The sequence below is a fragment of the Clytia hemisphaerica genome, unplaced genomic scaffold, assembly GCF_902728285.1.
Source record: "Clytia hemisphaerica strain Z4C2 unplaced genomic scaffold, Clytia hemisphaerica genome assembly, whole genome shotgun sequence".
NCBI lineage: Eukaryota > Metazoa > Cnidaria > Hydrozoa > Leptothecata > Clytiidae > Clytia > Clytia hemisphaerica.
This window is the reverse complement of record NW_027103332.1, coordinates 121,771-136,351: the sequence shown is the minus strand read 5'-3', so window position 1 is coordinate 136,351 and position 14,581 is coordinate 121,771. Positions and strand designations below refer to the sequence as shown.

General features: G+C 35.5%; 1 protein-coding gene across 1 annotated transcript; it reads right to left on the bottom strand.

Moving 5' to 3' along the window:
* Window positions 1-567: 567 nt before the first annotated feature.
* Window positions 568-1,035, bottom strand: LOC136815747 (uncharacterized). The gene has a single exon (XM_067072202.1). It carries the CDS (start codon window positions 1,033-1,035, stop codon window positions 568-570), a length of 468 nt encoding a protein of 155 aa, XP_066928303.1.
* Between the last annotated feature and the right edge of the window lie 13,546 nt (window positions 1,036-14,581).

Genomic DNA, 14,581 nt, shown 5'->3' with positions numbered 1-14,581 from the left:
CGACCGGACATTTCCCCGAACGGACGATTCCCCAAACGGACGATTCCCCAAACGGACGATTCCCCGAACGAACGATTCCCTGAACGGACAATTCCCCGACCGGACAATTCCCCGACAGACTATTCCCCGAACGGACGATTCCCCGAACGGACAATTCCCCGATTAATGAAGAACTGACAGGAGAAATCCCATGTTTTTTCAAAATGTAATTAGTTTTTTGTGTAAATTGTTACCGTAACGAACTTGCGAGCGTCGCTTCACGAATATACTGGAAAGAGAATTTTAATTCAAAAACGGCAGGGAAATATTTATTTGATTAAATTTAGCCGGCTCAAGTACATGATTTGAAATGAATGAAAAAAAAAACATGTTTACGTGTTTCTTTTTTGTTTAGTTTACGTTCATTTTTTCCTTTTATTTTTTAATAATACGCAGATGAATAATTAACAAACTTTTTGTTTCCTGTAAAATATGTAACAAAAGACTATTTACATTTGTGTGAAAGTTATCGGTTATCACTAAAAAACAAAAGAATAAAACAAACATACACGTCTTTAAAAAGCAAGGTTATAAGCAATACCACGGAGAAAGTTCAACTTTATCGTTGTTGTTGTAATTCTCAACAAGAGTTTGTAACTGTTCATTTATACGCCTGTATGCCAAGCGTTGGCGGGGTGGATTTGCGCCAATCAACACTTGAGCTCGTGTGTGGTCGTGAAGAGCTGAATCTTGCTTGAGTGCTTGAATAAATTTCCAAATATCAGCATGACGTATTGAAAGAAATGCGTTGAATCGATTATGCCAACCCTCCAGATGGTTATTCGTTCGCGGAAGGTTGTTTTCCACACGGCCATGAACGTTCCACATAGCATGGGCGAACCTAGGTCGAAGTAGTCTCCCACGGCGTTGTTCTCCTATATAATTCGTTTCAAAGTAATCCTGGATAACCTGCTCATCGTTTCCACAATGGTTGGAAAGCTCAGTGAAGGCAGCAATGACGTCGTTGGTTGGCACAAATGCAAGAGCAGAAATCATTTTAATGTTCATCCGAAAGTTATTGTCGTTGGTATATCTCCCCAGTAGACCCTCAGTTGAAACATGTTTAAAAATATTCTGACAAAGATGAAAAAAACAACCTTTTCTTGGGACTTTCGGGTAGACTCTATGTAGTGCACTCGACGAACCGGTCTCGAAATCGGTCATGAAACTTTCTGGTTCCACGTTGTTTGTCTTTGTGAAAAGGAGGTCAAGTCATAATTATCATCTCATGTGATAGTATGTCAATCTACATGATATTGTAATTTATTGTGTGTTTTAGATTGGTAGAAGTATGAATGCTGTTACTCAAGCGAAGTTCTCGGCCCTTTTCAATAACTTCATCGCAACAGGGGGCCAAATTGTTCAGAGATAGTGAACAAAATCCTCAGCTTCTTCTTTTCACAAAGCTTTTCACAAAAAATAAATAAACCTTGAGTGGGGAGGAAGAAAAAGATTATCTTTATTGTTTAAGGTTGGGCTATTAAACAAACAGAAGTATAAACTTTAACGCTGCAATGAAACCCCAACAATTCACATTAATTTCTTTGGCCTTTTCAATTAAAAAAAACGTTGGATTTCTCCTGTCAGTTCTTCATTAATCGGGGAATTGTCCGTACGGGGAATCGTCCGTTCGGGGAATAGTCTGTCGGGGAATTTTCCGGTCGGGGAATTGTCCGTTCGGGGAATCGTCTGTTCGGGGAATTGTCCGTTCGGGGAGTTGTCTGTTCGGGAGTTGTCTGTCGGGGAATTGTTCGGTCGGGGAATGATCCGTCGGGGAGTTGTCGGTCGGGGAATTGTCCCGGATTCCAACAAAAAGCAATCATGCATTAAGCAGAAGACTTTGGTATCTTTTTATGACACAGGGTTCTTCAAAAAGGTTTGTCACACATTATTTATTGGAATTTTTAAGCTGTGTTGAGAGTGATTCTTATTATTTACACAATTGGGGTACTTTATAGCTAGCCGTAGGTGGTGTGGTCTTTTGTAGGTTTTGGTGGAGGGAGGGAGTCTTCTCTGACAAAGGATAGATAGGGAGATTGAAAACAAATTTCTTAAACTTCGTTCAACTGCAGATACATACTCTTGTCTCCCGAATAGACGGGGGGGGGGGGGGTCCGTATAAGCAGGGGGTAGGAAAATCTTCTAAATTCTAATAAGCGGGGGGGGAGGGGTAATTCAAAGACATAATTTTTTTTAACTGATATCAATTTCAACAACAAAAAAAGAAACTTTAACAAATGAACCAATACTAACAAAAAGGAAAATTTTAGCAAATTTAAGGTCTATCTACACTGTAATAAAATATTAAATTATTCGAATTTTATAAGCAGGGGGTCTTAATAAGAGCGGGGGGATGGATTTTTTTTCATTTAACAATTAGCGAGGGGGGACGTCTATTCGGGAGACAAGAGTAGGGTCAAGCAGTCATTTTTCTACAAAGGCATCTGAAAAGTTAATTGCTTTGATTCTGTTAAGCTCCAGATTAAAAGCACAGATATAATAGCAAGAATACATAGATTATTTGATTTAGGTTTGACAAGGAATTATTATAGACACTGGAAAAACAACTAGCTGATTTTTGCCAATTTCTAATGTACAAGCCTTGTCCGCAGTAATGACATTATTGTTCACCCTCCTTCCACCATTAAATGATTTTTCACAGTATTTTTTTGCAGTTTCTCATCAAAGAGCACTTATCCAATTCTTAAAAGAGACTTTAAGCTTTCCTCCGAGATTCAAACTCAGCTATTTAACTGCGAGAATAATGCAAAAACATGCTTACGTATAAGAAATTGAATATTGACACCAGAAATTTTGAAACTTCAACCTTAAAAAAACCACCGTGCCACCAAAAGATTTTCATACCACAGTGGAGCTATGAAACTCACGTCTAATATATGTCAATCTCAGCTCTTCTAGGAGAAATATTTGAAAGATATTCCCAATTCAAAATTTCGTGTCATTATAAGCATTTTGTTTGATTTTACTCCTCTGATGATTTTGTTCTCACACCAGATTTCATAAATGTATTCGTTTGGTATTCTAGCATTTATTTTCAAACTTTTGGCCAGCAAAAGTAAGAATAGAAAAAGTTAGAGAAATTTTTAGAAATAAGAGTATTAATCATTTTACAAAATCAGATTCCTTTGAGCCGCCGTGACAGTTGTCCTTTGTGGACAAAGCCTGTACATCGATTGTTTTCTGAAACAATGGAAATACAATACTTCGCTGTGTCAATATGGCGGAATCAAAAAACGAAGAAAGTACTGAAGCTGTGTTTGATTTTATTGATAAGGCTTTTGCAGAAGGTCAAGAAACCAATTTCATCAAGAAGCTGAAGGATTCTATATGTTTTGAATTGGATTCGCGTCTCAGAAAACTTTCAAGAGAAGTTGGTAAATCACCTGATATTTCATTGTATGAAAGACTTGTAAGTAATTTAGAGGGACATATCTTATACTTGGAAGATGAGTTGAGGAAAAAAGACCTTTTAATTGAAAAGTTAATAGACAACAGCTTGGTTTCTGTGAACAACTCTCAGTCAAAAGTACATACAAATGTACTTACAAAAACAACTTCAACAAACACAGACTTTTTATCACATCAATTAAACAATGTTAATGGCAACAAAAGAAAAATTGGTGTCAAAACGAGTGCTTCTACTAATACTAATTATGCTCCCAATACACTTATTGATTTCAAATTCGATGAATTTCTGATTCCTTTTGAAATCAATCTTAGGAAAACTAAGTGGTGCGTTTTTATGATTTATAGAAATCCTACAATTCACAAATCTAAAGAAAAAATCGAAAAATTTCTATCAGTTCTTTCTGCAGGCTTAGATTTTTATAGTAGATCTTATAATAATTTTATGGTGGTAGGTGATTTTAACTTGGAACCTGATAACGAATTACTAAAAAATTTCATGAATGCTAATGATCTCTACAATCTGATCAAACAAAAAACCTGTTTTAAGTCAGATAATGGCACCTGCATTGACTTAATTTTAACAAACAGGAAGCATTCCTTTCAATTTACAGGTGCCTTAGAAACGGGCTCAAGTGACTATCACCTTCTTATCCATACTATGATGAAATCTACTTATGTAAAATTACCCCCTGTACGAAGGAAGTTTAGGGATTATAAAAATTTCAATTCTGTTATATTTTTAAACGAACTAAATTGTCAACTTAAAGATAGAAATATTGTAGATTATAGCTTATTTGAGAAAATTTTTGTAAATTTATTAAATGAGCATGCGCCATCAAAGACAAGGTTAATCCGCGCTAATAATAAGCAGCATGTAACCAAAGAACTCAGGAAAGCCATTATGCTCCGATCAAAACTAAAAAACATAGCAAATAATACCAAAAATCCTGAAGATGTTGCTCGTTATAAGCGTCAGAGAAATTTTGTCGTCAATATGAATAGGAAAGAAAAGAAATCTCTCTTCAGTAAAAGTGACCCAAAACAATCTCCTAAAGGCTTCTGGGACACATTCAAGCCTTTCTTTTCAAATAAGGTCAATTTTGTTGATGAGAGAATTCAGCTCATTGAGGATGATAGCATTTTATCTCGAAATATAGATATTGCTGAAACCTTCAATGAGCACTATCACACTGTAACTGAACGCTTAGACGTTCCTCGTTGGAATTCTGTTAATGGTGAAATCTCGGACAACGTCAATAAATTCTCTTGTCATCCAAGCATTATAAAAATTCGCGAAAATAGGCAAGATACTGACGCGTTTGAGCTTTCACTAGTAACAAATTCAGAAACACTCAAGGTTATAAATAGCCTGAACGATTCTAAGTCAGTCAGTGGTGATATTCCTACTAAGATCATAAAGTTAGCCAAATTTGTTTGTGCTCCTACACTGACATCGTGTTTCAACCACAGTCTTGAATCACAACATTTTCCTGATAGCTTGAAGCAGGCTGATATTATCCCAGTCCATAAAAAGAAAAGCAAGCACGACAAGGATAACTACAGACCCGTCAGTTTGCTCCCTTCCCCGGCAAAAATATTTGAAAAACTAATATCGAAACAATTAAACATTTTTCTCGAATCCTTCTTCTCTACTAAACTCTGTGGTTTTCGCAAACAGTATAGCACACAGAGTGCTTTACTTAACATGTTGCGAAAATGGCAGATGTCGCTTTCTAATTCTGAGAAAATTGGAGCAATTCTGATGGATTTGTCTAAAGCCTTTGACTGCTTGCCTCATGATCTTCTAATCGCTAAACTTCATGCGTATGGACTTGGAAATAAAAGCCTCGCTCTTATGGACATGTTTTTTAATTGTTTCGTTTTTAGGGGTCTTGGGAAATCATCATTCATTTCTAATATAATGAATTAACTAAAATTATGCCCTGATGTTGGTTGCGTGGAAAAGATGAACTTTAAAAATTTAAAAGAATTTTTTCTAAAGCTTAAATCTGTCATGACTTATGCTTCAACAAAGTGCGGTCCAAAATTGAGCCAATACTTAGCATTTTAGTAGGAGCAAATACTTAGCATTTAGATTTAGAGGCTTGTATCTCTCTCAATTTTTCTGCTATGACTCTAATACTTTGCACGTGCCTTTTTATACCTTATAAGATCAATATACCAACATAAGCAATCACTAAAAATGGTTGTATGGTCCCATTGTGAGCATGTTTTTAGCATTGGGTGTGGCTTTTTTTTAATCCACCAGCACAGTTAAGATAAACACAAAAGAACTATGATATTGATATTATGCATACTTGAGGCATTCAAAAAGATAGAAAAACCAAATTTGGCCGATATAAAGCATTTCAGGGTCCTTTTATGAGCAAAAATTTAGCATTGACTGGACTTAGAGTTCTTGAAGGCCATGTCTTTATGCTAAAATTTGATAACCCGAAGGTTATTGTTATTTCATAGCTCATTTAGGTGCTATTTGATGCTTGGATCATTCACGAAGCTTAAAAAGTCTTTTCTGTGATCTTTGTCATAGTTAAATGGACCAAAAACGAGCAGTATTTTAGCATTTAACGAAAAATGTTAAATATTTGCTCGATTCTGGACCCTGAAAAGGTTTTGAACCTCAAATAAGTTATCATTAATGTTTGATACACAATTTAACAGAACTTTATGAGGTTATTTTATGTTCCTAGGTCTCAAAATGAGCTGAATTTAGCAAAAATTAGACTAGGTGTAAAGTTAATTTTAGTAAGAGAAGCAGAATAAATTGCAGTATTTCCAGTGGAAAATGCTAAATTTAGCTCCAAACGGGCCCTTTAACAGCTCAAATGTTTTATTGGTGTTAATAACTTGATTATTAAACTACTTGAAAGGAAGTTATGAAGGTTTTACACCCACTCCAGCCTTTTAATTAGGTGTTTAGAAACATACTAGTAATTCTGCTGCAGTATTTTTAGTGGAAAAATGCTAAATTTAGCTCCAAACGGGCCCGTTAATAGCTCAAGTGTTATATTGGTGTTAATAACTTGATTATTCAACTATTTCAAAAGAAGTTATGGAAATCTTATCTCCAATCAAGCCTTTTACTTTGGTGTTTTGGCACTTATTGTCAATGGGGAAATAGGTGCTAAAAAAGTGCTCTAAAAAGGGCCCCACAGTAGGAAAATGTGGGCCTTTTAACAATAGCCCGCTTTAATTGCCATCCCTCTATGAGAATCATTGGTCAGATAGACAACTTCCTGGGTTTTTAGCTCTGATTTAGATCATTTTCCGAAACACATACAAATGCTAAAATTTGCTCCTAACTGGCCCCTACAACAGCTAGAATTTTGGGAAAAGAACTTTTTGGGGTCCTATCATCACTACTAACATCCTGTGAAAATTTCGGACCTCCAAGTTAACCCAATCAAAATTTAGCTTTTTTGAAAATGCCAAAAACGAAACAATTAAAAAACATGTCCTTATCCATAGCTACCTTTCAAATAGGAAACACAGGGTCAGAGTGGGTTCATCTTACAGTAGTTGGCTACCTTTGCTATTTGGAGTGCCTCAAGGATCTGTTTTAGGTCCAATCCTTTTCAATGTTTTTATCAATGATTTATTTTATTTTGTAAATGAAGATGACCTCTGTAACTTCGCCGATGATGATACTCTTCATAAATGTGCTTCTTCCTTGCAAGAAGTCATTGAAGCCTTAAAATTAGACTTGCAAGTTATTCTCGCTTGGTTTGAACATAACTCTCTTGTAGCCAATCCGGAGAAGTTCCAGATGTTATTTCCAGGTACTAAAAATGCAAATATATCTATTGACATAGGAAATTTTTCACTAATATCTTCTGAGAATGCTCTTCTTCTTGGTGTTACTATCGACAGTGCTTTATCATTTTATACTCATATTCAGGATCTATGTAAGAAAGCCTCTCAAAAAACTAAATCTATCCTGAGAATGAGATCATATTTGAACCAAGATCAGGCAGACTTATTATTTAATAGTTTTATATTATCTACCTTTAAGTATTGCCCTCTCATTTGGATGTTTTGCAGTAAGATGGCACATAATCTTTTGACTGAAGCTACAGAGCTCTTAGAGCTAAAGAAAATCTTCTAAATCTTGATTATGACGAGCTTTTGGTTAAAGCAAATTGTGCGTCTATCCATACTCAAAACCTCCAACTCGTGTTAGTGGAAGTTTATAAGAGCGTCAATAATATCGGAAATAAACTAGGCTGGGACCAGTTTGAAATTATCCAGCGTGAAACAGGGAGTGATGATGAGGATAACGATTCCCCACGTCCTCCAAAACTTAGAAGAGGCGCTCAAATTAAACTTCCACTGCCAAAAAATGCAGTTTGCTTGAACTCCTTTAACTATCGGGCAGGACAGGCTTGGAATAGATTGCCCAATGAGACCAAAACATCTGAATCATTAGAATGCTTTAAAAAAAAATTTTGAAAGCAAAAATATATTGTTCTTGCAAACTGTGCTCAATCTTTTAATGTTTTTAGAATTTTTATCCTATATTATTTACTATTAAGTAAATATTAGATTGTCATGTTGGTTTGAATTAGTCTTTTGTACTATTTTGTTTTGTACCAACGTTAAATAAAGAATAAATAAAATAAATAAATAAATCTCCATCTAGAGTCTCTATAATATATCCATGGGTTTGACTACTGTTGTCTCTATCTTTTTGACCAAGAGGACTAGAAAGAAGGCAGCAAAGTAAAGTTTTTTTAGCTAGAAGTATTTTTCGAAAAGATTTTGGAAATCGTTCGGAGAATTACCAAAATCGGAGTGTGGCCTTACGCGAACCTTGCGGCGATATGATTCCACATGAATTTATTTTAGTAAAACAATCCACGGTTTTTTCAAAAGTATTTCAAAAACTCGAGCAAAAAAAAAGGTGCTTCAAACCCCTTATTTTGATTGAGTCTTTCGGACTGGCGAGTAATCGGAATCGTCACTGTGAGTATTTTTCCTAGATGCTGACTGTGGACTGGGGTTTGCTAAAAAGAGGTTGATAGAAAATAGAAATAAGCTAACTTGTGATGTTTAGGTAAACAAAGTTTTAATGATAAGTTTGTTTGATATTTTCAAGAAAAGTTCTTTAAAGGGAAAAGGTTTCATCCAAAACAGCGACATAGCTTATTGGAAGAAATTTAGCGGAAAGAAAATTTGGTGGGTGAAATCCCCCAAATTGAAGTTCCGCCAAAATTTAAGTTTTCTCACATTTTTTCAGTTTTTCACTATTTAGGCCCTAAAAGAGTGTATTTTCAACATTTTCAACTTGACTTTGAAACTTAAAATCCATTGTCCACCAAATCAAATTTAATTTTGTTGCTGATCTGCCAAATTGAATTCCTTCTGAAAAAACTTTTTTGGCCATCCATCAAATTCAATTACCACCAAAATGTCTTCTAATAAGATAGTTACCAGATTTACTTTCAGAATCAGATTTATTTATTGCTGAATCATTAGCATTGTCGTTGCGAGTATTTCTCCTTGATGGTGGCTGGGAATACGATTTTGCTGGAAGAGAGGATGATGACTAAAATTACATAACCATTAGATAGATCATTATCAGAGAACGGTTTTATTTCTGGAAATAATGACTGAAAACTTACTGGCTTTTTTTTTTCAGGAGATTTTTGCTTTTGCTTTTCCTGCTTTATTGGTGATTCTTCTGTGGTGCTGGTTCTATACTTCTTCCACACCTGATTGCAAAGGCTATGTTCTAAAGGAATATCAAAAAAAATTATAGTACACACTCGCCCAACATGGGGGGGGGGTTTCAGGGGGTACCCGATTCCGCAATTCTGCCAATTTTTTCTCCAATTTCCGTCAAACCGTCTTAAATTGAACAAAAATTCCGTCACCGAAAATTCCTTTGAAATTCAATATTTTTGTCGAAAATTCCGCAAATTTTGAATATCTTTTACAAATTCCGAAATTCCGCAAATGTTTTTGCTAAACTCCGTTTTTCCGCACTAAAATTGTCTAATTTTCCGTCTCCGTCAGAGAACCCAATTTCCGTAATTCCGTCAAAATTTTCGCCAAATTCCGCCACTCCGTCCGAAAAAAGGGCCGATTCCGCTCCTCCGCCAACCATGAAACCCCCCCCTTTTGGCAGACTTCAAACTTGTTGCATTCTTCAATAATGTTAGAGAACTTCAAATAGAGATACGCATGCAAGGATTGAGCATTATTACTATTGATTTGTTTGATTACTACGTTATAGGAGAAAAGAAGTCACTTACCCCCAACAATAACAGTTTTTAAAAGGGGATATTTTGGCCACTTGTCTTATGGGTCGGCGCAAGTTTCAAATTCTCTTCTTGCATTTAAAGAAGTTGACCAGTATACTTTTTTATTTTCTTCGTCAACCCAAGCTGATGGAACGACTATCTGAGACTCTTCTCCATCGTCCTTAATGCAAACAACACAAGCATATTTGCCAGAGCGATTATTGTTATCAGAATTCATGTTCTTCTATTGTTTTTATCTTCAATGTTTTTGATGACAAAAAGTAGAAAAAAAGAAGATTTATGGTATGTGAAAGCAAATCAGCGTAGCAATCTAGCTCTGAAACTGATCATCAACTGAAGGAGCAACCAAAAATGCCTGAAAAAGGTCATTTTCAGCATCATAATGAAAAATTGAGGTATTTTTTATACCAAATTTCAGATAACTTAGCCATGAAATATAGAAAAGCGATTTCGTTCAAAATCCATAAGTAAGCATTTTTGGGTTAAGGCTTTAACAACTTCAACCCTGAGCCAAATTTGGGGTTACTTATAAAAATGTGTGGTGTAGCCTTGTCTTTAACAAAACAATACTAACATAACTAATAAATTAAACAAATACTTATGAATCAGTTTTCGAACTTTACATCATGAAGTTCTGTGATTAGAACATTGCCTGTTTCCACTTTAAGGCATGATACTTTACGTTTAATGTGTTCTCGATAAACTATATGTTTCTCACAATTGTTCATTCTGATTCTTGGCAAAAGGAAGATTCCAACTAAACTTGAATCACATGGTGGATCAGCGAAAAAGTCATCCAGTTCATTGCGTGTGTAAACATAATAAAGAAAAGTGGTACTAGATTGAATTTCTTTAACACAAATGATTTCATCATTGTCAAGTAAAAACCAGCTACACGTGGATTTTTTGAGATCTTTGTAAATCAGATGGCATTTTGCCTCTGTAGCTTTGCAACTGTTGAGATACGCGTGCTATTTGACCTTGTGATAAACGACAACAAACGAGGCCCATTTTTGAAAGATTTAAGTAATCTTTTTACCACACCAAGGCACACAAGATGCATATAATCCAAAGGAAAATCTTTGATGCATTTTATCCCAGAGCCAATGATTGGACTTGGGGTGTGTTGGTGGCTTCCTTAATAAGAGAACTAATTAAATTCTTCGTCAGTTCTTTCCGGCTCATTTATAGAAAAGAAAACTGCCCTGTTGTCTATCCTCTGTCTTTCTATGGTGCACCTCCCACATGCATATTAACCACCATGACCCTTAATACATTTGATAAACTGTCTTGCTGGAGCATCACAAGTCAAACACCATATTGAAAAATCAAGATGTCTATTATCATTGGTTACAATCCCATTTGTTTTAAGATTATGGTACTCATTTATAAAATCTTCCAAGAATTCCTCAGGGTCATTAGGTTTACCCTGTCCAAATATAAGGAGATTACAAACGGGTGAGGATAAACAAACATTCTCAATATAGGCCACAGATTGACTGCTGAAGACTTGAATTGAGGTACTCCATCTGTGTTCACTGTTAATTTAATCATATTAGAGTTATAGTCTAGAAAATCTTCCAAGCATATATTCAATATTCAATATTCCTCTCTTTATACCAAGATATACATAACTTCCACCACACTTTTGCTCTGTTGCTATTTCTCTCGGGGTCTTTAAAATTGTTCTTAGGTCTTTACGAAGTTCTCCGTGACCATAATAACGCAAAATTGTCTACAAATCACCTATTTCACGACGTGTACAATTGAATTTACAGGCCCAATCTCTAAGTTTATCATTAAGTAATGGGCGTTCATCATGGAAATCAAAGTCAAACTCTTCTTCTGAACTGCTACTAGAGAAATCTTGACTGCCTGCTTCCCTGGGGTATTCATTATCTGTTGGAATAGTTTCATCAAGGGGTGATATATTATCTGGTTCATTTTCAGAACTACCTTCACTTAGATCACTACAGGTCATTATCCTTCACAGTCTCTCAAAAATTGTTCTTCTTCTATTCTGTTTTTTAGCCGCCATTCTTTCTAATAATTAGCAGACATCTCTAATACTTTTTTATTCTTGAGAAAAAACGAAGTAAAAAGTAACAAACAGACAGACGTAGCAGGTAGAGAGCGTGTGCCCAATTTCGCACACACAAATTCTAATGTCTTTATCTTTTCTCTGTTCCACAAATTTAATTAAGAAAAGAGAGAATGTTAGACTGATCCCTCCCGTTCAGTGTTACAATTTCTATGATGTGGGGAGCAAGCGGGAAGAAAAAAAGTGTTTCACCCAGTTTCACCTAAACAACCAAAAAAAATTGCTGCTTCACAGAAAGGAAAGTATAAACCAAAATGTGTGAAAAAAAAATTTCATACTTTAAAGGAAGAAACTTTCGCGGGAAGAAACTTTCCCAAATCGGCAAATTCGCGAAATTGTTGCATTTAGCGAGAATTAACTATCGCAAAATGAGCTTTTGAAATTTTTTCGAAAACTGTCGCTATCCTTTGACTTTTCCTTCCTTTCATATTGATTTTCATTGATTTCTGTGAAGCAAAGGACTAGAACCTAACTTTCTTAATAATGTTGACAAGGTGGATTTTTAATATACGAGTTGCGAGTTGGTTCTACGAGTTGCGAGTTGCTATCAAATATGCGAGTTGGTTTTTGCGAGTTGCGAGTTACGAGTTGCTTTTTTAACCATGGAGTTGCGAGTTGAAAATTTCACGTTAATGCATCAAAATCGCGAGTTCAAAAATCCAAAGTGCGATTTGAAAATTTAAATCTTGAGTTGCAAATTAAAATCGCGAGTTACACGCTTGTTCAACCAGTGTCTAGGTTCGAAATTGTAGAAAAGTTTTGTATCGAAAGCATAAAAGCTGATAGAAAAACTATTTATACTGTGAAACTCGTGTAATTCGAATCTTAATATTTCCTAAGTAGGTTGTAATATAAATATTTACGATAGAATTGTTGTTTACGCTCGGGAAAAGAACAAGAAAATCCTAGATTGGAAATAATAATTGTACTCGTTCATTTGTGAGCATTGGCTCGATAGCTCTCATTCGTTTTGTCATGTCCTTGCGCTACTTTGAGAATCCCGACACTTTTATCGCAACAGTGGAACTGCACACTGAGATCTGCTGACCTCAAATACCGTCTCACCGATACACTGAGCCCTTGCGACGCAAGTTCCTTTCGAACGAATGAGGCCGCCCTTTCGGGTCGCCTCACCTTTAGCATTGTTTTACACACCGACCAACTACACCTACATGATAAATTTAACACCACGTTATCCGAAAACACTTTTGATTAAATAATCGCTTGTGGTTTTCGAATATACCCAAATGTGGAGCAATCCATAGTAAATTTACAAGTAAGAGAAAATAGAGAATTACTACCTAGAATTTCTATTCATTAATGGGAAAATCTACTTATAAAAAGTGAACAACTACTTTTAGGAGCATTTAAAATAGGTATGCATGACTTTAAATGTCTAGACAAAGCTGAAAAACGTTCCCCAGGTTCTGCTTATTCGTTCAAAAATTTCTGAGGAATGTTTTGATTCACTTCAATGACCCGCCCCACTCTGGTGATCGAATTCAAATTCGAACGTTTTGAGCGTTTCGAATTTTAAAAAGCCCCGTTTACACGGGAGGTCGTCAGTAGTCCGACACTTTCGAGTCCGACAGTAAAAATGTCCGACGTTGGGTTTGACGAATGCGTCAGTATTCCGACAACAATTTTGTCCGACATAACGAGTCAAAAAAAAAAACATATAAAAAACGTAATATTAATCGCGGAAGAGGAGGCACATCTTTTATAAAAATCCAAAGTTTCGATTTTGAGGTTAAGCCCATAATCCCGACTTTTCTTAAATTTTGGGAAGCTTGTTAGGATTAGGCTTTTAAGAATCAAGAAATTGGATTTAGCTGTTTTTACGACCCTTCTTTAGTGATTTACAACCCTGATTGTTCCTTTATTTCTAATTATGTCAAAATGCCGCCAAAATGAACTTTTATTATCTATTAACTTATTATCTCAGTGAAAAATCCTTATTCAAAATTCGACACTCTAAAATCTTTCGTTTTCGGACAAAAGTGACGTCGGAAAAAAAGACTTTCAAATTTAAAATTTATTTTATAGATTCGGAATATTTTACCGTCGGACTAGAAAGTGTCGAACTAGTGACATGCACCCGTTTACACACGAGTGAGTTACGGCATGTCCAAAGTTTCTGCGGGAGATCCCGCGTTTCATTGTTTACAGAAACGCGGGTTGTGACGTCAGTCAAAAAGCGGCGTTCTGATTGGTTTATTTTTCCAGCAAAAATAATTATTCGGAAAATATGCCGAGAAGCCGATCGGCAGAAAATTGTAAACAAGAAGCACAAAATGGCGGATAATTTAGACATCCTTGTACTTATCCAGTGTGTTCAGTGAAGGGTACCAGGCTTGGAAATGTAAGTTTAGTTTGGTTTTAGCTTTAGTACCTCCTTCAAGTGTTCCTGCTTTACCATATTCTTTTTTGAGTGTTTTAATGCAGTTGATTTCTCTCCAGGCATACCTATTTATAGTCTGTACAAAACTTGAGAAAGGACAGTAGTTATGGTTTTGGAGCTTATCCACAGAATTTCGATGAATCATCCCCTGCACTTGATGTTTTTATTGGAATCAAGGACAGCTATTATTTTTTATGGAACTCACATGTTCTTCTCCTAACTTTGCTTTTAATGTTTTACTTGTATATATCATACATACTTAACTTCAAAAACCTCAACTTCAGTCTCTGAATTATTGATTGCTTAAGAGCTAAGTATATTTTTAAG